The 27,399-nt window shown below is 39.0% G+C and overlaps 1 protein-coding gene across 2 annotated transcripts; it reads left to right on the top strand.

Moving 5' to 3' along the window:
• The first annotated feature begins 6,790 nt into the window (after positions 1-6,790).
• On the top strand, positions 6,791-27,285 carry LOC119915197 (equilibrative nucleoside transporter 2-like). 2 transcript variants are annotated; one of them, XM_038734765.1, is made up of 13 exons: positions 6,791-6,915; positions 8,104-8,159; positions 8,244-8,325; positions 11,203-11,351; positions 11,459-11,598; positions 16,935-17,069; positions 17,379-17,476; positions 21,469-21,544; positions 22,176-22,282; positions 23,371-23,479; positions 23,810-23,895; positions 26,556-26,752; positions 26,976-27,285. In XM_038734765.1, exons 2-13 carry the CDS (start codon positions 8,128-8,130, stop codon positions 27,085-27,087), a joined length of 1,323 nt encoding a protein of 440 aa, XP_038590693.1. In that variant the 5' UTR covers positions 6,791-6,915; positions 8,104-8,127; the 3' UTR covers positions 27,088-27,285. The 2 variants fall into 2 exon arrangements, with proteins under 2 accessions (XP_038590693.1, XP_038590694.1); XM_038734766.1 differs by lacking the exon at positions 8,104-8,159 and having other exon boundaries at positions 6,833-6,915.
• The last annotated feature ends 114 nt before the right edge of the window (positions 27,286-27,399 follow it).

The following is a 27,399-nucleotide window of genomic DNA, read 5'->3' as shown; positions in this document are numbered from 1 at the left end:
CCGGGGTCTCTAGAGGTAGATGGCCTTTAGCCATCAGGCCCCTCGGACCCCTGTTTGGGTTCGGGAAGCAACCAAACCATCTCCATATTGAAGAATAGACTTCTTCTTAGTAAAGTTTTTAGTTAGGGAGGTTTTCTTTACTCTGTGATAAGGCTTATAATTAAAAGGTATTTTATGATAAGAAGTTTTATACTTATTTATTATCTAGCTGTATGTATTTTATTGCATTTTACTGTGTGTATCTTTTTATATTCAACATGGCCTCTGTTTTTTTATTTAAAGTGTACTGGGACCATGTTGTTGATGATTTTACACTTTAAATAAATCTGACTTTATTTTCTTATTGCAGGGACTCTCTCATTAAATTGTTCTGTGGAGGTTTTGAGCCACCGAAGCCACAATGATGCATCTAATCAGAGGTTTAATTTCTCTCTAATAACTAACAAATAGGCATCTTACAGAATATATTATATAAACTGTTCCTCTGCTTCTTTCTCCTTTTGTTAAAACTTCATAAAAGAGTATTTATTTTTATCTGATGTTAGCAGAGGTGGGAGGCCAGTTGACCATCTGCCATGAAAAAGTGCAGGAAACCATGCAGGCGCCTTTCATTATTGTGATACTAGTTCAGTTCCAGCCTTTAGGTTTAAGATGACTGACAGTTTAAACTCTGACCCATCACCCTCAGCTTTAATCCACCCAGACTAAACTTTCTCCAGGTTTTAGGGTCAACGTTTGCGTGTGCAGAGGGGGGTTGACGTTGTCTGTAACCTTTTAATTTGAGGGGACAGTTGGACAAAACAAAAAGGGCCAACTTCCAAGTTTTTAAATGGTGAACAAAAGCAGCGTCTGCAGGGACAGATGCTCCGGCCGGACGGTGCATGCTAATCAGTTTGTGTGGCCGGAACAAAAGGGGCCAGCTGGGCTACACGGAGCCGGACAACCACAAGCACCACCGCTGGAGCCCTGCTTAGAACAATACACAAGTATATACACTGTGGTAAAAATGTACATGGTTTCATATTTATAATAACCCTATAAAAAAGAAAAATAACATTAAAATCATAAGGAAATATTAAAAACTGTATACAGGACAAGAGTACTTTACTTTAATATACTACATATATACACTAAAATAAAAGTACCTGGAGTAGTATTTATAGTTACTTTATGGAGTGTAAACTAAATCGGAATTCAGTACAACACACATTTGAAGGAAATATAAAAACATAAAGGTGTATAGGAGTGACGTGATGTGTAGTGTCACTTCAAGAGACAAAGAAAAACATTGAACAATAAGCTTCTATAGAGTTTTAACAATATAATAAGTCACTACAGAAACATTTAAGTGATTATTATGGGTGTTACCATAATATATTCTCACACTACACTAAACACTAAATACGCCAGCATGGCCTAATTCCTAGCATTAAACTACAACGTATTAATTTGAGTTATGGGATTTTATGATGAGAAAAAACAAATGTTATTTGCCATTTATAACTTAACCTAAAGAGCAATATGAGGCTATTGTTATTATTATAACAGTTTAACATGTAAGACTTTTGGTCATTAATGCGGATATTAGAGCAATACATTTTAACGTTTGGTAAAGTTAATAAGAATAATGAAAAACTACTTTTTTAAACGACAAACTCACCAAAGTTACCGGTCCTCGTAAAGCTTCTTCATCTCCCGGTTAAGTCCGTTCCGGTTACCGACCGTGTTACCTCTTTGTGAACAGGACAATGTGAGAGATAGATGAACGTCTGCCCCGTAGTTCAACAAGTTTCCTTCGGCAGCGGACTCGTTAAAGTGAACAAAACCTCAGTGGGGTTTGGCGTCGTCTCCGATGTCCGCTGAGCTGCTAGTCCGGAGCGAGTCTGCAGTGTGAAGTGTACCTACATCCGGTACGCATTTCAAAATAAAACGGGTAAATTCAGTGACAGATGACTGCGGTCGAAAAGACAAAAAAAGAAATCCTTTAACACCTTGAACTCGAAAAACGTCTTGAGGGCAAAGAAAGATGTCAATTAGAATTCATAAGGACTTAGGAAAAGACGACCGAGGTATGGCAAGCAGTTTTAACATTTTTTCTTTAAAATTTACTATTTAAAAACTACTATTAGACTAGGCAAATTATTTATTAGTAACTATTCCTGTTTTACTAGTAACATTTGATTAGATAGTAGTACTAATTTTTAGCTACTAGTAACTAATAAATAGCCAAATTATTATTAACTTTTAAAAAGCGACTAGTAAGTTTTAAGCAATAAATGTTAAAACGGCTTGCCATAACTGAGGAGCTCAGAGAATCCCACTGCACTTATTCTAGGCTTTTTTTAACAAAAAAAACAACAACTTTATATTAGACGTGGAAGATAAATACAGCAACAAACTCAATACTTTACAAAAAAGTAAGGTTACCTGTCCATCACAGAAACACACCTACTAAGAAAGGATATTTTCAGCGTATCCGCAGGGTACATTTAACCATCAAGTAATCTAGGAAGTAACAACAAAACAGATGGTTGTTAAAAATAAAAACAAAACAGATAGGACTGGAATGTTGAAATTAATAAAAATAATTTTTAAAAATGAGCCATTAAAATAATCAAAAAAATTATTATTTTATAAAAAATATATTATAAAAATTTCAGTGCAGTCTACAACTGCACTTGCAGCCGCAAGGACTTGTGAGACGGCTTTATCACCTTTCCTTTTGTAAAGGATGGTCCAGTGTTCCCTAAAGGAAGTAAGAAAGGTAGCATTTAGGCACCTTTCCAAAGCTTTTAGAGAATTCAACCAGCTCTTATCATGACGGGCCACTTAAAGACTTCCGGGCCATTTCATTCAGTAAGGAACCTTCCTAAGCAAAAAAGACTTTTCGACCAAAACCAATATTTAGAGTTGGGCTCGGTGATGTAGACAAATGGTTCTCAAAGTGAGGTCCAGGGATTTATTTTCACTATAACTGTGTTTATAAGCAAAATGCAAATAACAGTGGATCGTCCAGAGCAGAGAAAATCTTGTGACATGGCTAGTGACAGCTGTGCAGTAGGCATTTAAACTGCAGCAGTCCTACAGCAGAAAAAGCAGAGCAGAAAAATGTAATTTTATAAATATATGTGTGATAGATTTATCTCTAATTTACCAAGCCTCTAGGACTGACTGCTGCTATATGTCTTTGACTAAACATTGCTGCTTCTTGTCATCAGTGTGTTACTTTGGCCTGTGTGTTTAAGCCTTAAAGCTATTTAAATGAGTGAAATCTGCTTTTACAGATTTAGTCATTTACATACTTTATATTTTTTGTGTATGTGTATTTATAACCTTTATTTTTCTTTGGCTCAAACCTTTCATATTTTTTCTTTTGTTATCTCATGTGTTTAATTATGTGGGAATGCAACGTCAGGATTGCACTCAATTTTGTTCTACTTTAATAATGAAGGAATCTGAAACAAGACAGAAACTTTAGTAACCAACAACACATTCACACAGCAGATAATCAGCCCCCATAAGGTGTAAAAAAAAAATTGTTTCATGCCTCATTTAAAAGAATCAGTAAGTCCTAGAGGTTTGGGAAAACTATGTAGTAGGCTTATATACCACGACCTGTGAATACACTGTTGTGCATTTCCACTTATACTTACATTACTTTACTTACCTTACTTACATATATTTTATTGAAGTTATTTACTTGCATTATGCTTTGGCAAGTTAAACTGTTTTCTCTGTGTCCTGTTATTATTTACTGTCATGAGACTACCATTACTAAAGGTTTTATTGTGAAAATTCAAAACCAGAACTTCCTTTCCTCCCTCCTCTCTGTCTCTTTCACACACACACACACACACACACACACACACACACGCACACATACTACCATTACTACAATAAAAGACTCACACTTGCAGACTTATAATGCATGACTTTATGACTGATTGTCAATAGTAAATTATTTATTAACCAATAATAATGCCATTAGTTATGAGAAAAAGCGGTACTGCTTTTAATTCATTGAGACAAATTTGTTTGATAACAGTCAAAGCCAAGTCCATTGTGTTGTGAAAATATTGTGAGCCAGGTTCAGGTGTGATGAAGAAGTTTCAGAGATTTACATAGCATGGTTTAATGAGCCCGGCTGATCGCTGATTTTAGGAAAAAGGAGTGTGATGACCCCTCCCAGCCACGAGGTGTCCTGTGTCCTTCTGTGGGTCTGGGAGGAGGTCATCAGCTGACATGAGCTACACCTGGGCCTTGTGTTGTTGGGAGCTGTAAAGCTCACCGCCTTTTTTTGTCTTAGACTCTCTCTCATTGTGGATTGTGTGATTGAGTTGCCTGCAGAGCCCAAAGGATCCTAAAGGACAGTACCCACCCAGCCACAGCCTGTTCACCCTGCTGCCTTCTGGGAACAGATACAGTATAGAAGTTTCTGCTGCCGCACCACCAGACTGCAGAGCAGCTTTTCCCCCCAGCTATCAGACTCTTAAACTCTGATTCATCCTCAGCACTGCTCCACTGATGATGGTTTATTTCTCTTTTTATAATTGTTGTATTGTATATTAACTGTTTATTGTCTGCTATGCAGCAGAAGTGTAAAATGATAATTAAATTACCTTGAATTCTTGAGATAAAGTGCCAGAATACAACGAATGTGAACACATCAAATGCAAGCACGTCTTAAGGATACTTCCTGTCTGGGGATATTTATCCTTCTTAGACCTACAGAGATTCACTTAGTGTCTAAATATGGTTAGTCAGTCTGTCTGTAATGAAAGAAAATCAAAAAAGATAATCTCGACCGTGGGTTACCTAATAAATGTATAGCAGTCATAGGTGTCATTTACACTGGGGACACAGGAGACATGTCCCCAACACTTTTTGAAATGGCTGATTTTGTCCCCATCACTATTTGAAAGCATTTGTTAAAAATGTTCTGAAAAATAGCAACAAGAAATGTTAAAAACAAATGAAAATGCTTTGAGAAAGGTTTTTATTTGCACAATAAGAAAATGTAAATTGCTGTAAATAGAAGAAGAAACAAATGTGCATTACCAAAATCTCCTCTTTTTTTAGGTTGAATTTGTTTGAGATTGTTTTGAAATGTGTCTTTAGTGCAACAAGTTTTATTTCACCAGCACAGCCATATACTGTATATCATCTGATGTAAGTCCACGTGTGCTGTGAAATTAAACAAATCATTCACCAAGAAAAATGCTTCTCTATTGAATTCATTGACATATTTTTGCTGCAACATAATTAAAAGCATATAATTTCTCACCAAACGTGTTTCAGCATGACGGACATGCAGATTACTGGTATTTATATAACTCAATAATAACAAAGAAACCTTGGGCGGTGTATAAAGGTGCAAACATGCAAAACAGGACTAACCAGTGTTGTAGTAAACATAAACTCAGCTCCAGGAAAATGAGTCACATCCTTTAATCATGTGCCTCTGCGTCACTTTCTGAGTGTATTTATCTCTAAAATCTAACTGAACTTCCACTTGGTTCAAAAAGAGAAAGTCACACTTAAATTTTCTTTTGTTCATTACTGTTCTGTTTCATGCCCTACGAATGTAATATTTATGTATTCTATTGTTTTCTACTCTCAGTTGTGCTGTAAGGGCATCTAGTGCTAAAAGTTGGGAAGTCACAAGAAAGTATTTGTGACATTTATAGATTTAATTTAAAAAAAAAGCAGAAAATCTAAGCAATAATGAAAAAATTCAATTATATGATATTATATGTATTTGTTTTGATTAGTTTTGTTGTTTTCTAATTTCTTTTAACTTGTAGGGTGGAGTAGCTAAAATGGGTCAAAATAAGGCTGGAGCTTCATAGCACAAGCAAAATGTTTATGAAAGATGGTTTGACAGGCTCTTTCAAATAAAAAAGTACAAATTTGTAAATAAAACGAAATAACAAAACAAACAACTTCACATTTTTGTGAATTTAGGTAGCCCACTTTACATTTGCATTACATACATTTTAATTACATTTTAGGTACATACCTTTGGTGTAGTAGATCCGAGTTCGACCCTGAACAAGACACTTAAACCCTAGTTGCTCCAGAGGTGTGCGACCTCTGACATGTATAGCAGTTGTAAGTCGCTTTGGATAAAATTGTTGGCTAAATGAATAAAAATGTAAAACGTAAGTTACACAGAAATGTTTTTATCCATGAAAGACCATCATTTTTAATTACTTTACACACAAAACAGAACAAACACAAAGACACCAATGTGCAGAAACACAGACCCATACATCATGAAAGTGAAACATTTGTTCAACTTTTTATTGCGTGAAATGTATTTACGGTGTTGTTACTGTGGCACCCCAAAGACAATGTTATCAGTTTACTGCTAAAATTAAAATGATTTAAGCTAAAATTACTGTGTTGTTCTGTCTTTACATTTAACCTGAGCACCTGCTCATACTCAAACTCTCAAAATTACAAAACAATTTATACATATATATTTAAGAGTCCCATTTATAAAAATATCAATAGATCCCAGTCAAGCGTAGCTTGTTTGATGGTCTCATAAGTCATTTATCAAACAGTAACTCTTTTTACTGACTTAAGTTACTGCATTGATTTTATAAAATTAATGGACTAATAATTAATTAATGTTTTGAGAATCTTACAAATCCAAATTGTATCTGAAAGTCCTGAGTTTATCTTTAGCGGTGTAACTCAGAGTTTTATGTTGTTATGTTTTTTTGGCCTTAAACATCCCCCATACTCCAGCTAAGACACGCCCACGTGAAGTGTCTGCAGGTCTTCAGATGCGGAAGGCAGCGCGAAGGTCTCCCGCCTCCACAGTTCCGCGCGCTGCCATTGTGTCATTCATTCAAATCTTCAGACTGGACCGGTCCACCTGTCTGCGACCCGCGATCACTGATAACGGTGAGCTCTGTCTACTTTGTGTTTATCATTTTTACCTAAATATAATGATTTTCATATGGACTTCTGAATGGGTTACCACATTAAGTCTTGCTACACGTGTTGAAAAGATGTGAAGGCGCCATAAAGGAGGAAGGCGCGTTAATAATTCTTTTCAGGAGAATTAAAAGTTACTTACAGTTTTTACACACAAACGGATTGACTGTTAACGTTAATTGGGTTAAATCTAATCTGTAACCAAAAATTAATGTCCCAACTAACAAAGTAACGTTAAGTTTCCTAACCGGCCACATGTTGGCCACAGCAATTTACATGAATTAATATGTAAGTTTTTATTACAGACTACAGGCTATATTTCGCCTGTGTATAGAAAAATAATCGGTCCTGTCGCCGCCGATCTTCTGTTTTTCAGTATAATCAAAACCACAGTTACAACAAAAATTAAATGTATAATAGAAGATGATAGTCTTTGAGTTAGCCTATATAAAACATTATTTTATTGCAAAAAGCTGTTGCTACTGGAGGAAAGGGGCCAGTTTATAATTTTTCATACAGCCGAACTTTGAACCACCCACATGGCAAAATAGCAACCCAAATTATCACAACCCACCCAAAACAACTTTCCCCGCCCGAATAAATAAAATGTTAACTTTCAGGACAAAACATGAGTCACAGATTAGATGAGTCACATTAAATACACTTCTGAGAGCAAAGACTCAAACTTATACTCATTTATAAAAGAGGACTTTAGTACTAAGTAAATGAAAATACCTAATTATTTGTATGCAACTTTTAAAAAACTTAAATAAAGATTGGTCATAGCATTTTTTTCTTAATTGGCTTAAATGGCTTCTTCTTTATTAAAAAGTGTTAAGGGACTTACTTAGGGAAGACTCCTGGCCATAGAAAACCTGACGTTTGCACTCAAAACAACATACAAAGTGTAAAACTATAATTAGCAAAATGTCTTACATGTACATAAATGTAAGTAAAATATACATTTTACATAGAAAACATGATCAGTTTATACAATGCGATGCACTGAAACAGTTTATATATATATATATATAATAGTAGAAATAATCAAATAAGATATGAGAAAACTCAAACAAATCTATATGGTACTTATGGTACTTTAAAAACACTTCACCTGAGTTGTTTATTTAGAGACTTCTCTTGACTTTTGTGCAGAAAAACATCAACGGAAACAACAGCATGTCTTGTAAATACAGTCGACCTGCCGACCGGTGAGTTCGATGTCTTGAGCATATTCAGACAAAGTCGCAGTACTTTAGCTCAGCTCAGGTCAATAACGTGTTTTGTTTCCACAGCGGCCATGCTGTGGCCATCATCATCTTTGTGCTCGGTCTGGGAACTCTTCTGCCCTGGAACTTCTTCATGACGGCCTCTCAGGTTTTACTCCTACATATTCTTCTTCTTCATGATGAAAAATGTCCTTTGGTCAAGATTGTAGATTGTATCCAAAGACTTACTTACACTTATATGTTGGCCGTTAAATAATAATAAAAATTATAATAACGGCTCAAACAAAGTTACAAAGTGCTTTTCTTTAATAAACATAAACTAAGGCTGCGTCTGAAAAGTCAAAAAAAATCTCCTTTCCTAACCACTTTTCCTTGACCTCGATGGAAAACGTCATGAGGTCAAGGAAAGATGTGAAGGAGAATCCGTAAGGACTTAGGAAAAGAGGACGACGGGTCTAAGGGAATCCAACTGCTCTTTTCTAGGCGACGTAATTATGTGACGGCAGATGTTACTGACGTGACCTGCCGTGATGAAACTACAATGTTCTGAAGATGGACTACAAAAAGCGCATCTCTGACACTGCGTGTTGTTTTAATGCAGGCCATCTAAAGGTGGAATATATTACTTCAAAATCAAGATAGTAAAAAGGACTGTAGGGGACCAGTCACATTGAGAATGCTTGCTCACACTCACCCTCCTGCCCACCCACCAGATACGTTGTCCATTTTAGATAGAAGAAAGAAAACATCATCAGCGTTGATAACGTGCCGGGCCACCACAAATGAATCAGTGTGTGGGAAACACTGAAATAATACATTACATTTACTGTAGAGGTCATCCAGCTGGATCATTGCCTTTACTAAGGAGAGGGAGTCAGCATCTGTGACTGAAGTAAAATCAATTAATGATATTGCTGAAGGCTGGAAATACATAAGGTGAACCTACACGCTGCAACATTATCCTCACTTTGATCAGCTCGCGTGGGTCTCCGGTATTGTTGACAGTTCAAGACATATGCATAGCCCATTAGGGAGTTCTGGCATAAGAGAGAAAAGGCTTAATAGCCACTGGTAACTTGATCAACTATCCGTCATGGTCGGTGATTTCTCTTTTTTATTATTGTAGAAAACACTTTATAGCATATTTCAGCAACCTTAAAACTTAAGTGCCGAAACAGTATCAGATTACAGCAAAGCGAAAAGAAAACAAACCAAAAGAAAGAAGGAAATTGTGAGTCTTATTAAAGTATCATAATGTGCGTCTGTATTGCAAGGAGTTTGCTAAATGTGGTCGATGGATTTTATCGTTTGAGTTTGAGAATGTGCGTTGCTTTAAATGACGCTGCCGCAAGGAATTGCTGGACGCATTCTCTCCTTTCCTTTCAAAAAGGATGGTCAGGTGTACCTATGTTAAAGGTGTAATGAAAGGAAGCATTGAGGCTCCTATCCTTAGCTTTTAGAGAATTCGAACAGCTCTTATCGTGGCTGCCACTGAAATACTTCCGGGTCACTTCACTCAGTAGGAACCTTCCTAAGCAAAAAATACTTTTTGGAAGCAGCCTAAATCAAAAAAGATCCAGAGCAAAAGATAATATTAAATACCATACAAAAAAAATTACTGTCATTACTGTCATTAAGAAAAAAACATGATAAAATTGATTCTTAAAGCAACATAATGTAGTCTGTGTCTTGTGTTGTTGCTTGATGTTTGGCTGTTAGCAAAGTAAATCAGACAGAATTTTCACAGACAGAAGTTTAGCCGCTTGCTATAAATTTGAAGTTGATGTTGATAAACTTACTAGATAACACACTCAGACATCGGTAACGTGACTGTAAGTGCTCTTACGTCGGTTGCTAGCTTTGTTGGCTAACTCGCCACCCAACGGCTGAGGTGAAGAGACTGAAGAGGATGCTGACAGAGGAAGAGAAAAAGAGAGTGACTAAGTTAGAGCTGCAATGATTAGTTGATTAATCCAGTGTTTCCCATTGATTAACGAGACCACGGCGGCACGCCACAGTGTAATTTGTTCCGCCATGGTTTCCAAATGAACCGAAAATATTTTTACACATCTGATAATAACATTTCAGACCTGTAATTTTGTGTTTTGTGGCCGCTGCAGTGAGCTCGCATGCTCCCTCACTTTGGCATTCGACTCCAGACAACCACTTTTCGTTTAACACATATTACATGTGTCCATTAAAAGTAAAAAACCAACACCAATAAAAATGTTAGGGAAATTACTTATTGTATTTTTTATTCTTTGATTTAGGGTTGCTTGAAAAACATTAAATAAGTTTGTTGACTTTTATTGCTGTTTCACCATTTATAACGGGTTTATGATCAAATAGTATACTAGAGCACAACATTGTTTACAAGAGTACAAAGTTCTGCCTAGATAGCCTCTTAATTTGTACAATGTACAAAATTTTATTCCGGGGGGCGGGGGTCCAAGGTCCACCCACCATAGTCTCTTAAAATCCTTCTTATACGTGATTGTTTTCTGGTTTCTTTTTCCTCTATGACAGTAAACTGAATCTCTTTGGGTTGTGGACAAAACAAGACATTTGAGGCCTCAGGAGACATTTTGTAGACCAAATAACTAATTGATTAATGGAGGAAATAATCGGCAGATTAGTCGACTAGAAAGATAATCGTTAGTTGCAGCCATAGACCGAGCAAGAGGCTGCTGGTTGTTGGCAAGCTGGACTTCTTTCTGTTGGACTAGTTGGTAATATCGCTGTGGCCCTGTGTTGTCTAACGTGCTTGATGTCTGTTAGCAAAGTTATCGATTTGCTAGTTTTTGATCATTAGGAATGTGATCATAACAAATGCAGAACCAAATCTTACATAATGTTGCTTTAAGAAGAGATTTAAAGGAGAAGGATTCCTGCAGAGGAAAGACCTGATCCTGGTCACGTGTCTCAGAGCTGTACTGTAGTCACCTGACCATAAAGGACAATTCTGAATCAAAATTACTACTATAATATACTATAATAATGTTTTTCTTCTTTCTCTTTGTTTAAGTATTTCAACGGGCGTCTCGCAGGTGATAACACCCCCAACAGCACATCAGGCATTGCTGCTAAAGACTACAATTATGACAGTTGGATGGCCTTGCTTTCCCAGCTGCCCCTGCTGCTGTTCACCCTGCTCAACTCTTTCCTGTATCAGTGGTGAGTTAACGGCACGCTGCTGTAAACCGTCACAGTTTCACATGCGTGAGGCTGAAACCTGCTGGCGTGAACAAACTCGATGTCGGTCGGTGATCTTCTCTCCGCAGGGTGAGGGAGGGTCTCCGCGTGGCCTCCAGCCTGATCGTCATCTTCCTCCTCTTCTCCGTCACCGCCGCTCTGGTCCCGGTGCACATGCAGCCAGATACTTTCTTTTCCGTCACCATGGCAACCATCTGGTTCATCAACGGTGAGTTTATTAACATCAACTTTAAGTTGAATGTTGGTTTAGTTATTTAATTTAGAAAGAGTCCCTGTATCTTGCTATCTCCCCTTCACTGCTGTATTTAAGTCAGTGTTTTCCCCTTTTTAGTTGCCACTTCGTCTTTGTTGTCTTGTGTTTTGAACTTTATGTCTTATTTGTTGGATTTTGATTTTGTCTGCTCTCTGCTTGAATTTATTATGTCCTTTTGCACTGTGTGCCTGGTTTTGACCCTTGCCTAGGGTGACCAGATGAGAATGGATGAAATTCGGGATGAGGGCGGGGGGGTTCGTGGCTACCGGTACATTCAATAAACATTAACACACGTGAAAATCACGTTATGAGATAACTGTTGTTGTGATTTGGCGCTATATAAATAAAACTGAATTGATTTGAATGGAAGATCTCTCCACCATGGCTGCCTTAAGCTACACTTTTTCTGTCGTTGCAACTGTAACTTCCACTAACCACAAGAAAACAAAAGAGCAGTTGTTTGTGGCTATAACATAACGCTGTTGACACAATGTACAGATAACCTGTAACAACGATCAGTATTTAATGATTAATTAGGCTATGATCAAAACCCATGTTAAGTCTAATTTTCAGGACAAACAGGACAGGAGTCAGCCTGTTTCATAATGCCTTGTAAGCACGTTCTTCAGTCGTCACATATGGACGTCAAGACCTGTTGGCATCAGTTTGTAATGCGCTGGAAAGCCCCTTAGCGTCATAGTTCAGTGCAGTGGTGGAAGCCCCGTAGTGTCATTTATGAACACTAAAGGTAGGTGTAGGATATTTAACACAAAAGTCAGAGTAAGGAGGTGGTTGGGGTGGATGGTGAGCCAGAAACCGGACTTTGACCCTAGAGATCGGTCTTTGTTTCCCGTGTGAAACAAAAAGTTAACATTGAATGTATTTAAGTTACGTAAGTAAAGTTACTTAACTTATTTAAGTAGTTGGGAGTGAGAATGTGTTGTGTCTGTCCTGTCCCAGTTAGTAAGTCTCGTTATTGCTTGGGTTTAGTCTGTGTGCTCCCCTTGTCTGTTGTGAGTTCGTCTTCGTTGTTCTTTTGTTCTAGCATACCTGCTGCTCCTAGTGTTTTCCGAGGGTTTTTTCTGGACTGTGCGTCTGGGTTTGACGCGTTCCAGCCTGACTACCCTGTTTGTGTCAGGTATCAGAGTCTGAACCCAAAAGCAGACTGGAGTAGGTGAGAAAAAGTTATTTATTGAAAAAAACAACAAAAAGAGCGAGGCTGGAATAGGTTTGGGTCCTGGGTTGAAGGTGTGCCGGTGGGGTTTTGCTTGCAGGAGGGTGAAGCTGTTGTTCCAGGAAGAGGTCTGGTGAGTTCAGTGGAAGGCAGAGTGAGCTGGGTAATCCAACATGCAAAGAGTAAGATTTGCAGGGGAGGTCCTGTGGACAGGAAAATCCAGTTAGAAAGGTAGGCAAACAGACTGATTCTCAGAACAAGCAACGTTTCTAAGATAAAGCACACCAGTAGGGCCGGTGCGTGAGTGTACTGAAAAGACACAAAGGTCAGGCAGGGAGTGAAAGGTGGGTCTGATCTTAAGTAGGGTGTGTCAGGGGCTATTGTAGTCAGGTGTGTAAAAGTGCCAACCGGGGAAGTTGAAGGCTACGCCTACCAACCCCATACAAGTCTTTCCCACACACAGACTTACTTGGGCGGACCAACTGCCCAGGTATATTTGGTGACCCATTTTTCATTAGTTGAGAATGAATTTGAAGTTTATTAAATTGGTTAAATAAGAAATAACCTAGACTAGAGATAGAAATATACCCTACTAACCCCAACACTGACCCAGCTGCCGCCACCGCCCAGGTAGACACTGCAGACCGACAGACAGACAAAGCACACCATGCACTGACATACCAGATGTCACAGTGGCAGGGGTTACATGGGGGGGGGGGTGACAGTTTGTACCTTTTGAAACAGTTTGGATTGAACCTGCTCTGCCTCGGTGCCTCATTTCAATCCCTAATTTTCCAGTTTTTCCACTTGAACTATAACATTGGCACTGAACGTCTTTACATCCACATCATGTAAACCTTGGAGTTGAGATCCCCATAATTGTAGAAGCTGAACTGCAGTTGAAAAGATTAAGTCCTTTAATTGATTATCCTGCTCAGTTTTAGTTAATATCACTGCTCTTACGTAATACTAGGTTACCTTTACTCGACATGAAGCGAGAGGGGTGAAACTGCAGATTTCAACTGTCAGGCCGGTCAGTTTTTTACGTCTCCACAGGAAGTAACGTGATGCATTCTCTGTTGTTTTGCTACTCTACACATCGCGACAGTGGTAGGTGACTGGTTAGCATTATCCAAAAAATTGAGTAAAGTCTGAATGCATTGCTCTTGGTATATGGTCGCCGTCAATAGCTACCGCTGTCAATATTGTACATCTAAATCACACAAATTACAGAATGTTACACGTGTGTAAGTTAGGTTATTTGTCGTTCTACATAGGTAACGTTAGGCTATGCCAACGGCGGCTAGCGTTAGCTCCTGAAGTAGCAGGATTAGCTTTTTTTATCCTTTGGATAACGTAAGATATTCATACTGTATGAAGCTACTTTGTGTTTGTTTTTGTAAAGCATTTTGCAAGGGCATAGGTTTGCATTTGTCTTAACATGTTGACGACACTCACTAGTTATTTGTCCAAAAGAAGATAAAATAAAAATCTATATCGTTTAGACCGTTCGGTGTAGCTTTTCACACTTAACGTTAAACAGTGTGCAAAGACTTTGCTGGCTGTACGAATTGATCTTAGTTGAATTGAAGTTTATGTACTACGACAGTGTTTCCCATCCCTTTCCTGAAGAAAGTTTCCCCCAGTCCTGCATGATTTACTCTCTCCCTGCTTCAACACAGCTGACTGAAGCAGCCTCAGGATTCATAACATTTAGATGTACAAATATTGATAGTGGTAGATATATGCATTCAGACTTTAAAAAAATGTTTTGGATAATGCAAATCAGTCACTGCTGCCTACTCCTTTTATAACTGTGTAATCTGTGTGTGTACAGTGAATAAAGTAAAAGTATTGTTAGAGTAGGCTATTGTCTCCATTCATTTTTAAAAAGTGGATATTTACAAAATTATCGATACAGGTATACATGTTGTATTGTGTTCATTTTTACAGTTTGACAGTCCACAGAGTCCAGCAGGGTTCTAGTTACGGTCTATAGGAGGGTCTGAGCTCTTGTTGAAGCAGTAAAAACATGCATCTGTGGGGGTCAGTAATTAATTTACCAACAACCATTATTTTTAATCACAAATGTACATTATATTAATAAGATAAAGACACTAAAATGAACATGTTTTCCAAACAAACTATGCTGCGCACCGCATGAATGTCATTACGACATGATTAATAATAATTAACATACCATAAAGGGCGGGTTTGCGTCTCTCCTTGAGCAGTGGTCTCTGTTGGTTTATTTCAGGCTTTTAAAACTTGAACTTTGTTGCAGTATCACACACATCTGGGGCAAGTAGTGGGCTGCTGTGTTTGAGAGAAAGTGTTGACCACGTAATGAGAAATGAAGTCTCTGTCCATTCTTCTATTATTTATTTATTAATCCCTGCCAATAACATCCGTTATACTAGACTCCCACGAAGCTCAAATTGTAGTCCAGTTTCCACAGTTGTCCGTTTTTCCTAGTAAATTCAGCTGATAGCAGTAAAATGCCATAGTATATTACTCTAAAAAGGTAAATTATGAATGAGAAGTGTGTGTATGTTTCTTTTAGGATGACTGGAAGAGAGGCTAAGTTACACTCTTAATCAACGACGATGTTTTTCTGTGAATGGATGTGGCTGTATGGACGGAATTAACGTCATATATTGATATACAGTGGGCTTTGTTGCTACATTGGCACATTAAGTGCTAAGTAGAATAGGCTCAAATCAATATGCTGTAGGAATTACCTGCTAGCTTCCCGTTACAATGTAACTAAGTAATTAAATAAAAATCAACGACAAAAACCCTCTCCCTATGTCTACGATTTGTTTCCTGTCAAATTGCACGCTTTTATTTTGTCGTTTTTACGTGTATTTCCTGTCCTGATCGGCCTGACAGTGGAGGTCTGCAGTTGGACCCTCTTGCATAAAGCTGGTGTGGTAGAGGTGTAAAGGCTGTTCACCCTTATCTTGATTGTGTTTGCTGGGGGGCTGCACAATTAATCGAATATTGATCACAATTACGATTATAGCTTCCCACAATTAAATGAACATGATCGACGGCGATATCGCTGTTTGAAGTGCGTGCTCCGCTCATGGAAAACTCTGCTGCATATCAAATCAAGAACTACAGGCAAGAGGGCAATTTGGCAGGGCACGCACACTCCTGCTGGCAATAGACAGCAGCGCTGCAGCTGGTTGCGGCCCTTCTAGTCAGTGCTTGGAAGTCCATCAGGCGCAGCGCCTCCCTGAAGATGCAGTTCTCGGCTTGCGCTTAAGCCACGTGAAGCTGCACAGAGTGTCAGCCGACTGTGGAAGTATCAGGCATGTTTGTCTTACTATAGTTATAATAATAAATATTAAATTTATCCATTTTGCTATAATTACGCTTCGGCTGTGTTTGCGACCTGACCTTTCTTTTCTTCATGAGAGGGGAGAATTTAGAAAGCTGCGTGGCCCTGCAGAAGGCCCCCAGCTGCAGTAGTAGGCCTACATGGATCATGGGTAATATTCATCCAGCCAGAGGGAACGATTACGAGCCATTCACAGCGGGCAGCTCTTTCTCCCTAGCATATTGTTTTCATCACCAGAGTTCACATCCTTCACCGTAACGTTTTCTTCGCGCACCAGCCATCGCCCCAGGTCGACACAGGAAGAAGAAAACACGCTGAAAACACTGTTCAAGTGAAAATTTAGAGGAACAAAATAGGAGAGAGATTTTATAAACCTTTTTTTTTTTTTATGAATTACATTTTAGTCTGGTCACTTTTCGGCAACAATATTGCATGTTAATATAGTCACAGTCGGCGTCTAAGGACATCATCACTGCCTGGTGTGCGTCAGGGGTAAAAAGGTAGTTGACAAATATATTTCGTTTAGTTTCGTCTGACGAAAGTAACACTATTGAGCTGAGAAATTTATCCAAAGAGACTTACAATTGCTTTATATGTCAGAGGTGCACGCCTCTGTAAAACAACTAGGGATTAAGTATCTTGCTCAGGGACATATTGGTGGATGTGTTGCAGTGGATCCAGATCTTCTGCACCATCACCAGCCTTAAAGGCATAATGCTTTACTACTTTATGTATTTTATTATAATCTTTGCTTATATTGTGTGCGTGCAGTGTTCAGTGCGGTGCTGCAGGGCAGTCTGTTCGGGATGGTCGGCCTGTTTCCTCCACGATACAGCACTCTGTTCATGAGCGGTCAGGCTCTGGCCGGGATCTTCGCTGCACTCGCGATGCTGTTCTCCATCTTAAGTAAGTAACACAACCTAACTTTGCTCTGCAGGACCTGTGCTGACAACCTGCTGAACAGCTGGTTTGGGACTCGTCAGTACAAAGCAGGTGCACCTTTTCCCTCTCTGAATGAGTTTCAGATTTTAAATTGGAGAATTGAATTTACGTTTCAGAAAAAAGGGGCTGCAACTAATTATTATTTTCATCAGCCTGCCAATAATTTTTGTAATTAATAGATTAACAATTTGGTCTGTAAAGTAAAAAAAACAAAAAACATTTAACTAGAGTGTACTCACTTCATGTGAATAAAGTGTTTCATTTCCCCTGCAGGTAACGCTGAGAAAGACTCGGCTGCGTTGGGATACTTCATCACGCCGTGTGTCGCCACTCTGGGGACTCTGCTGTGTTACCTGCTGCTGCCACACCTGGTGAGGACACCGCACACGCTCAGACACACTGCATTAACATAACATTCATCTCCGGTCCTAAAACTGTGTCGGAGTGAGATAAATCCAGCTGTTCACCTTGTTTTCACCCGTTTATATTTTTTAAATCGGCTGATAAATCGGTGTGCCGATATTATCCACAGATATAAGATAATTTCAGATTAATCGGTGGTGTGTTTATAACAGCAGATAAGTAAGTAGTAAGTAAACAAAGTTTATTTATGTAGCACCTTTCATAGACAAGAGGGCTCACAAAGTGCTTTACAGTAAAAATAAAATAACTGTACATACATCATGAAATACCATAGAAATCTGAAGAAAGCTTATTTCTTCTTCTAATCTGATTTTAAATCCTAATATGTCAAAATCAGTAAATCAAACAGGGTCTAATAAAAAGTTTCTACACTACATCTGCATTCACCAGTCATACACTGAGTGCTCAAACAGAAACTAACATTCACACTCATTCATACACTGGCGGAACAGGGGCAATTCGGGGTTCAGTATCTTGCCCAAGGACACTTCAACACACAACCAGGGGGAGCCAGGGATTGAACCGCCGACATTCCGATTAACGGCCAACCCGCTCTACCCCCTGAGCCACAGCCGCCCATACAAAGTGCTACTTATCATACAAAGTGCTACTAATGAAAATAATGTCTAAATTAATTAAACAAACTACTTGACAAATAAGTTATATATTGTGTATATATTGCGATTCATTGGCCTATCACTGATTTACACAATAAATGACTTATTTGTTAAGTAGTTTGAAGGCATCACTTTCAGGTGAAGGCAGCTGCTTACATTACTATAGTTTCCAACAGCCTTCTAAGGCAGCACTTACGGCAACGTGTGACGTCAGCACGCCGTCTTGCGTCTCTTCTGACAGCCAGAAGAGACACTAGCTTTAGCATCAGCTAACTAGCTATTGAAAAGGCAAATGGCTAACAGACGCCTCAGAAGTCATACTGAACAAACTTGGTTGGTTACAGTCACGGGCTAATATGATAGTTCAGTATTTAGTTCTCACTAGATTTTCAAAAATCGAAGCGAGAAAACTACTAAAAACTTATATCATATAATATATATAAAAACGTATATTTGTGTACAAATTCGGCTTGTTTGTCCGCCATCTTGACCAGTTTTCGAAAGCTACTGCGGCCGCGTTGCTTTATGGGTAATAGGCAGCATCATTCAAAATCGGCCGTTACAGGGGCAGTCTGAAGTCATCTCAGGAGACAGGAAGATCGTTCGAGCCGCTTGGAACATCGCTTGATGCCTCGCTGTCCTATTAGACACCTTCTGAGATAGCAGTTTAGCCCGTTTCAAACACAGCCGTCTTACAGCTCAGGGAAAAACTCCAGAACCTCAAAACTATTAGAATTCTATAATAAAGAATTTATAATACAGACATGTTGACCTGAGAAGAGCTAAGGCACTTTAATACGTTAATTTGCACTTTACTGCATATAGAGCACTTTAATTGACATAACCCTGTATAGAACATTGTGGTATCTTTACATTGTATATTTAATATGTGGTTTTATTGTGTTGTTGTTTTGCACCTTGTGACCTGCTTGGGACAGCTCATGGAAAATAGCCTTCAGGCCAATTCTGCCATTTTTAAATTGCTAAGAAGCAAATATCTTCATTAATATGCACTGTCTGTAGGGCTGGACGATATGGCCAAAAATGTTATCACAATAATAAGTTTAATATCTGTCGATATCATAAGTTTCAAATGTTTTTTTCCTTTCGAGTTTAAAGGCTGATTTTCTCTCCTGAGTGAAAGTTGAAGAAACCTGATGGTTTATTGTTTTTCAAACTTCTTTATGGTCAACATTTGATGCAGTGGATCACTTTACAAATCTGAGGTAGAACTTTCAAAACAATTATGATAAAATCAAATATGCACTAGTAAAATTAAGCTTTTTTTCAGTCCTTTTTCCTCAACAACATAAACATCTTAATAAAAAATGAAGTCCTAATTCTTGTGTGATTCCAGTGAATAAAATCAAACATTTATTGAACATTTGTTATATTTTTATTGAAAATAATTATATCGCGATAGTTATTGTTATTGTTTTATTGTCCAGCTCTGTCTCTTTTAAATAAATAAAATAATAATCAGCTAATTAACTCAAAACACCTGCAAAGGTTTCCTGAGCCTTTAAACTCTCAGTCTGCTATTGCTGCTCACAATAAACTTTTCCATTATATTCTTCTTCTTTTTTTTTTTTTTTTAGATGCACCTGTGTTTATACACACACTACCGTTCAAAAGTTTGGGGTCACCCAAACAATTTTGTGTTTTCCTGAAAAGTCACACTTATTCACCACCATACGTTGTGAAATGAATAGAAAATGGAGTCAAGACATTGACAAGGTTAGAAATAATGATTTGTATTTGAAATAAGATCTTTTTTACATCAAACTTTGCTTTCGTCAAAGAATCCTCCATTTGCAGCAATTACAGCATTGCAGACCTTTGGCATTCTAGCTGTGAATTTGTTGAGGTAATCTGGAGAAATTGCACCCCACGCTTCCAGAAGCAGCTCCCACAAGTTGGATTGGTTGGATGGGCACTTCTTGCGTACCATACGGTCAAGCTGCTCCCACAACAGCTCAATGGGGTTCAGATCTGGTGACTGCGCTGGCCACTCCATTACCGATAGAATACCAGCTGCCTGCTTCTGCTCTAAATAGTTCTTGCACAATTTGGAGGTGCGTTTAGGGTCATTGTCCTGTTGTAGGATGAAATTGGCTCCAATCAAGCGCTGTCCACTGGGTATGGCATGGCGTTGCAAAATGGAGTGATAGCCTTCCTTATTCAGAATCCCTTTTACCCTGTACAAATCTCCCACCTTACCAGCACCAAAGCAACCCCAGACCATCATATTACCTCCACCATGCTTAAAATGGCGTCAGGCATTCTTCCAGCATCTTTTCATTTGTTCTGCGTCTCACAAACGTTCTTCTTTGTGATCCAAACACCTCAAACTTGGATTCATCCGTCCACAACACTTTTTTCCAGTCTTCCTCTGTCCAATGTCTGTGTTCTTTTGCCCATCTTAATCTTTTTCTTTTATTGGCCAGTCTCAGATATGGCTTTTTCTTTGCCACTCTGCCCTGAAGCCCAGAATCCCGCAGCCGCCTCTTCACTGTAGATGTTGACACTGGTGTTTTGCGGGTACTATTTAATGAAGATGCCAGTTGGGGACCTGTGAGGCGTCTGTTTCTCAAACTAGAGACTCTAATGTACTTATCTTCTTGCTCAGTTGTGCAACGCAGCCTCCCACTTCTTTTTCTACTCTGGTTAGAGCCTGTTTGTGCTGTCCTCTGAAGGGAGTAGTACACACCGTTGTAGGAAATCTTCAATTTCTTAGCAATGTCTCGCATGGAATAGCCTTCATTTCTAAGAACAAGAATAGACTGTCGAGTTTCAGATGAAAGTTCTGTTTTTCTGGCCATTTTGAGCGTTTAATTGACCCCACAAATGTGATGCTCCAGAAACTCAATCTGCTCAAAGGAAGGTCAGTTTTGTAGCTTCTGTTACGACCTAAACTGTTTTCAGATGTGTGAACATGATTGTACAAGGGTTTTCTAATCATCAATTAGCCTTCTGAGCCAATGAGCAAACACATTGTACCATTAGAACACTGGAGTGATAGTTGCTGGAAATGGGCCTCTATACACCTATGTAGAAATTGCACCAAAAACCAGACATTTGCAGCTAGAATAGTCATTTACCACATTAGCAATGTATAGAGTGTATTTCTTCAAAGTTAAGACTAGTTTAAAGTTATCTTCATTGAAAAGTACAGTGCTTTTCCTTCAAAAATAAGGACATTTCAATGTGACCCCAAACTTTTGAACGGTAGTGTATATCTTTAATCTTTAATCTTTCAAGACTTCAGGGGCTCTGTAGAACTCACAGTACAATCTTCTGACATTGTTGACTCTCCTCTGCAGGAATTTGCTCGTTTTTACCTGAACAGAAGTCAGTCTGAAAAGGAGGAGACGATGCAGGAAATCCTCAACAGTACAGGTCGGTTCACTTATACAGTATTATTTAGCAGCGTGATAATTTTAGGTCAGGGATTCAGCTGATGTAAGTCAGAGGTCCAGGATTGTCTTTGACTAAACTAGTGATTTATTAAATCAGGTTTAAACGAAAACTTAAGAAATGTCTAAACTAGTATAGACTTTAGTAATGTGTGAATCAGATGCTAGGAAACATCTGTAGCGCTGTCCAATCAGGAGCTATCACCTTTGTAAAGAGGAAGTCACTGTATGATCAACAGAAAGTGGGACATGTCGGATTATGCTAAACTTAGCGACGTTATTAATTCATTTAATCAAATGTAATTATCAAAATGTTTCCTAATTTGAAGTATGTTATGGTTTTTTGTTAATTTCATGAAATGTAATTTAAACATTTCAAGATCTCCATCATTAGTTTCAGGTCCGATACGTTGACCGTTTACTCTTCCCTCTACCAAGGTCGTATATATAGCAGGCTAACGTTAGCTTTGTCAGTTAGCTTCACAAGTAATCTCTGTTAAGAATTTGTTCGTGAGGTTAATATATTTACTCCACTTACTGGCTCCAGGTCAGTTTGGATTATAACATTATTAACTAAATCACTTATTCATTTTAAATGTTTTTTCCTTTTAAAGACAAAAAAGTGTTGAACAACGGCAAAGACCTTGAGGCCAACGGGATGCTCACCAGTGAGGCAGAAGAGTGTCAGGAGCGTTCCTCCGTCCTGGCTGTCTTCAAGAAGGTGAACGACTTTTCATTCACTGTTTGTCCCATTATAATTATTATTATTTTTTGAATTTATATAAATATATAAAAAAGATGGATTCAAGGCGTCACAGAATAAATAAAACAACTTACTGACCAAAAACAGCGAGCAAACTGAAAGATTGTGCAGCATGTTCGAGCAAATCCTCACATTGAAGGAGCTGGAATCCTCTAAAAACATTTTTTAGTTTATAGTTGACTTAAAATGACAAATTTATTATTAAAAGCTGGCTCAAGTAAATACTTAGTTTCTAATGATTATATGATTAAAGAAAATCATGTTGGTGCATATTTTATTTAAAAAAACATAACGGCGCCCTGTTCAACACTAAATCAAATGCAACATACATACACAGTTAACAAACAGGAGGTTGTTTAACATCAAATCAAATATAACATCAGCCCTTGTTTTTATTTAAATTTCAGACTCTTCTTGTAGCTGATGTGAATTCCTGGATATTAAATGTTCATCTGCAGTTTTCTGTAGTGGTCACAATAAAATTTGTTATCACTGAATACTGACACATTCTGCTGGCAAAACATTATTTAGAAATGTTTTTGAATCATTTAAAAATCAATTGAAAAATAATTGTATTTTGAGTAACACACTAAAGTAAGACACTTTTATAAGATCTGTAGTTTCCTAATAACTAATTTTATTTTACTTCCTAATTGAAATGATTTGCTTTTATCAGTAGTAGCTATATTTTATTGATAGTAGAAGGTGATAAACTGGCTTTGTAGTCACATGTGTAGAGGCACATAGAGCAGCGTTCCCAAACGCCTGCTGGCGATATAAAACTATTAAAACAACCGCAGGCAAAATCTGCTTTGTTTTCTTTAGTGATTACTTTTGCTGTGTGGCAACGCTGCGGAGCACAAACACAGGAAACTATTTTAAAGTAGTTTTGTCTCAGTTACCATTAATCATCTTTTCAATCAATAACCATATTTTCACCGTGCACTTTAACATTTTAATACTTTCAAACATTTATACTTTACTCTAATTAGTATAATGTCACGTTTGCCTTTTAGTAATCTTGAATGTTCCTGTGTGTGCTGCAGATCTGGCTGATGGCTGCGTGTGTGACGTGTGTGTTTGCCGTCACCCTGTCGGTGTTTCCCGTGATCACAGTCCGAGTGCAGACGGTCTACACGGACAACGCCGCCTGGAGTAAGACTTCACATCATTTTGCTGTGTTTACATGAGATCAGAGTTACTGTAATTACGAGTTTCCGAATCGTAAACAGCATTCAGACGCCGAGTCTTTGAGTATTTTAATTGCAGTGAGAAGGAATGACTTCCTGTAGCGGTCCTTATTACTGCAGAGCTGAGGGAGTCTCTGACTGAAGAGACTTCATGCAGAGGATGTGAAGTGCAGAGTCAGCTTCTTAGTTCAGACACTTCAGACCTGAAACTCTTTTACATCTGACTTTGTTGCTTCAGCCAAAGTCCGGTGGTTTTATCCTTCACTAATTCATCCCTGCTCTCCATCTGTTACAGAGAAAGTGTTTACCTGTGTTTGCTGCTTCATCGTTTTCAACGCCATGGACTTTGCCGGCCGCAGCACCCCGTCTCTCGTCCAATGGGTGAGTCTGCTGCCTGCTCTCAGGAGTTACCTGCTATTTCTAGTGGTGGATAGTAATTAAGTACACTGACTTACTGTATTTGTTCTTTACTTGAGTATTTTCTTTGAAAGCCACTTACTACTTCTCCTCCACCACATCTCAGATATAAATATTGTACTTTTTACTTCACTACATTTACCTGACAGTTACTTTACAAATTTTTACACACAAAACATGTGAAGAGTTAATAAAATATGTTTTGTCATAAATTACAGTTTATACAAGTACAGCTGGCAGGATAATTTAATTGATATTGAAATTATACATTGGAAACATTTCATGGTTCCACAAATGTGAGGATTTGCTGCTTTTCCTTTTAACTATTTTAATATATTTGTAATCCAACAAAGGTTAAAATGAAGGGCAACTGGACTTGGTTGAAGATACTGGAAGACGTTTCGTCCCTCATCCAAAGGACTTCTTCAGTTCTGACTGACTGGCAGGGAAACTCAGCTATTTAACCTCAGTGGGGTCGTTGGCCCGGGTCATCGATACCGCTGGTTCGTTAGTGTTCCTTGTTGCTGTGACGACAGTCGTTACAGTCGTTAAGACTACCTGTGGCCAAGACTGAACGACCATTGTTGGTATCTTCACCTGAGGACAATAGGTTACGTTTGTTGAGTTTCCTGGGAAGTGATGAAAGGACAGCATTGTAAGTGGGGGATAAGTGGTGGCGTAGACCCCCTCCCTGTTCAATGACAGCTTCTCCACCCTGGTGTAGATGGCTTCCTTGACACCTCTTTCAAACCATCCATCTTCTCTGTCTAAAATGTGCACCTGGTGGTCCTCAAACGAGTGTCCTCTGTCCTTCAGATGTAAGTAGACTGCAGAGTCTTGACCTGAGGAGTTGGCCCTTCTGTGTTGAGCCATGCGTTTGTGTAGTGGTTGTTTAGTCTCCCCAATATACAGGTCTGTGCATTCCTCACTGCATTGGACCGCATACACTAGATTGCTTTTCTTGTGTTTGGGGGTGCGGTCTTTGGGGTGGACCAGTATCTGTCTTAGTGTGTTCTTGGGTTTAAAAAACACAGGGATGTTGTGTTTGTTGAAAATCCTCCTGAGTTTCTCTGATACTCCAGACACGTATGGAATCACAATGTTTTTGCGTTTGACCTTCTTTTCCTCATCCCCTGTAGTGTTGGTCTTCTTGACAGTGCAGTCCAGGAAGGCCAAACTGTTGTTGTGAACATCTTCTCGTGTGAACTTGATGTTACTGTCCACAGAGTTGATGTGTGCTGTGAAGGCTTGCACTTCCTGGCTTTTAATTTTGACCCAGGTGTCGTCCACATATCTGTACCAGTGGCTCGGTGCTGTTCCTCTGAAGGAGTTGAGGGCTTTATTCTCCACTTCTTCCATGTAGATGTTTGCCACAATCGGGGATACCGGTGAGCCCATGGCACAGCCCTGCTTCTGTCTGTAGAATCCTCCATTGTACTGGAAGTAGGTGGTGTTTAGACAGAGGTTGAGTAATTTACAGATTTGGTCAGGGCTGAGGCTAGTTCTGTTGTCCAGGGTGTTGTCTTGTGTTAGCCGTTTCCTGACGGTTTCTACTGCCTCTATGGTGGAGATGCAGGTGAACAAAGAAGTCACGTCATAGGATACCATGGTTTCATCTGGATCCAGTTTCAGTCCTCGAACTTTGTTTACAAAGACCACCAGGTGCACATTTTAGACAGAGAAGATGGATGGTTTGAAAGAGGTGTCAAGGAAGCATCTACACCAGGGTTGAGAAGCCGTCATTGAACAGGGGAGGGGGTCTACGCCACCACTTATCCCCCACTTACAATGCTGTCCTTTCATCACTTCCCAGGAAACTCAACAAACGTAACCTATTGTCCTCAGGTGAAGATACCAACGATGGTCGTTCAGTCTTGGCCACAGGTGAAGATACCAACGATGGTCGTTCAGCCTCGGCCACAGGTAGTCTTAACGACTGTAACGACTGTCGTCACAGCAACAAGGAACACTAACGAACCAGCGGTATCGATGACCCGGGCCAACGACCCCACTGAGGTTAAATAGCTGAGTTTCCCTGCCAGTCAGTCAGAACTGAAGAAGTCCTTTGGATGAGGGAAGAAACGTCTTCCAGTATCTTCAACCAAGTCCAGTTGCCCTTGATTTTAACCTTCGTTGGATAACTATGACCTGGATGACTGAGAATCTTCATAGACAATATATTTGTAACAATTTTGAGCTTTGTGCTGCTGGCTGGACACATCAAGCATTATGAACTACTTTGGGCTCTGGGTCACTGTGACGGCATTTTGAGCGATTAATGGAGAAAATAATCAGCAGATTGATTCAGAATGAAAATAATTATTAGTTAATTAATAATTCAGATAAGCTCCCCCTCAGCAGTAACATCCTGCTTTTACATTAATGGTTGAGGAATAATAACAAACTAATATATAATAGTACAACAGTCTCATATCCTGATTATACTTACACACTTTATAAGTTCAATGCAGGACTTTTACTTGTAACAGAGTATTTTTACAGTGAGGTATTAGTACTTTTACTTATGTAAAGGATCTGAATATTTTGTCCCCCACTGGCTATTTCCGTTTTAATCGTCGTATTAATTCCTAGTTCCTAAATGACTCTGTTGATGTATCATGCAGCCTTCGAAGGGGAGCGTTCTGTTTCCTGCCGCTGTGCTGTCCCGTCTGCTCTTCATCCCTCTGCTCATGTTGTGCAACGTCCCGAACTCCAATCTCACCATCCTCTTCCGTCACGACGCTGCCTTCGTCTTCATCATGGCCCTGTTCTCCTTCTCCAACGGATACTTGGCGAGCCTCTGCATGGCCTACGCTCCACAGTGAGTCTTTCTTTTAATTCCCTCCGTTTTCTGAAAACGACACTAAGGCTCCACAGTGCGTTACGACATGACGTCTGAATCTGGTCTTGACCATACGTCCATATGTGACAACTTGGGAGTGAGGACAGGTTGTTTCTAGTGACAAATTTCTTTCCCATGATGAAAAACCAAAATGGCTGTTACTGTTTGTGAGTGTGGACATGTTGTAACTGTGTGTTTCCAGGTTGGTGCGGAGTAAGGACTGTGAGACAGCCGGCTCTCTGATGACCTTCTTCCTCGTTCTGGGTCTGGCTCTGGGAGCGTCGTTCTCCTTCCTGCTGGGAAAAGCGGTTTAGACGACTGGGACGAGCAGTTTCATCCTGTCAAGTCAAAAAAATGGTGCTAATTCATATGCATCCAAGTAAAAGCACTTTGTATTAGAACAATTATTCTGTGAGCATCTTCAGAATAGTGAAGGCTCATATTTGTGCACCAGTATAAACACGTCTGCTTCGTTGTTTACAGAGCCCCTCAGAAAGCAAAGCATTTAAAAAGATATTGAATGTGTACTGTTTAGTAAACTGACTGTACCTGGATTATTAAAGTTAAAGTTATTATTGTGAGATAAATAGAGTTTATTAAAGGTAGGAAAGCGGCTAAACACAAAT

Source organism: Micropterus salmoides, unplaced genomic scaffold (assembly GCF_014851395.1).
Source record: "Micropterus salmoides isolate LMB-PRFRI ecotype aquatic unplaced genomic scaffold, ASM1485139v1 Ms_hic_scaffold_1, whole genome shotgun sequence".
NCBI classification, from domain to species: domain Eukaryota; kingdom Metazoa; phylum Chordata; class Actinopteri; order Centrarchiformes; family Centrarchidae; genus Micropterus; species Micropterus salmoides.
The sequence above is the reverse complement of the archived record's forward strand: the minus strand, read 5'-3'. Positions and strand labels throughout refer to the sequence as shown.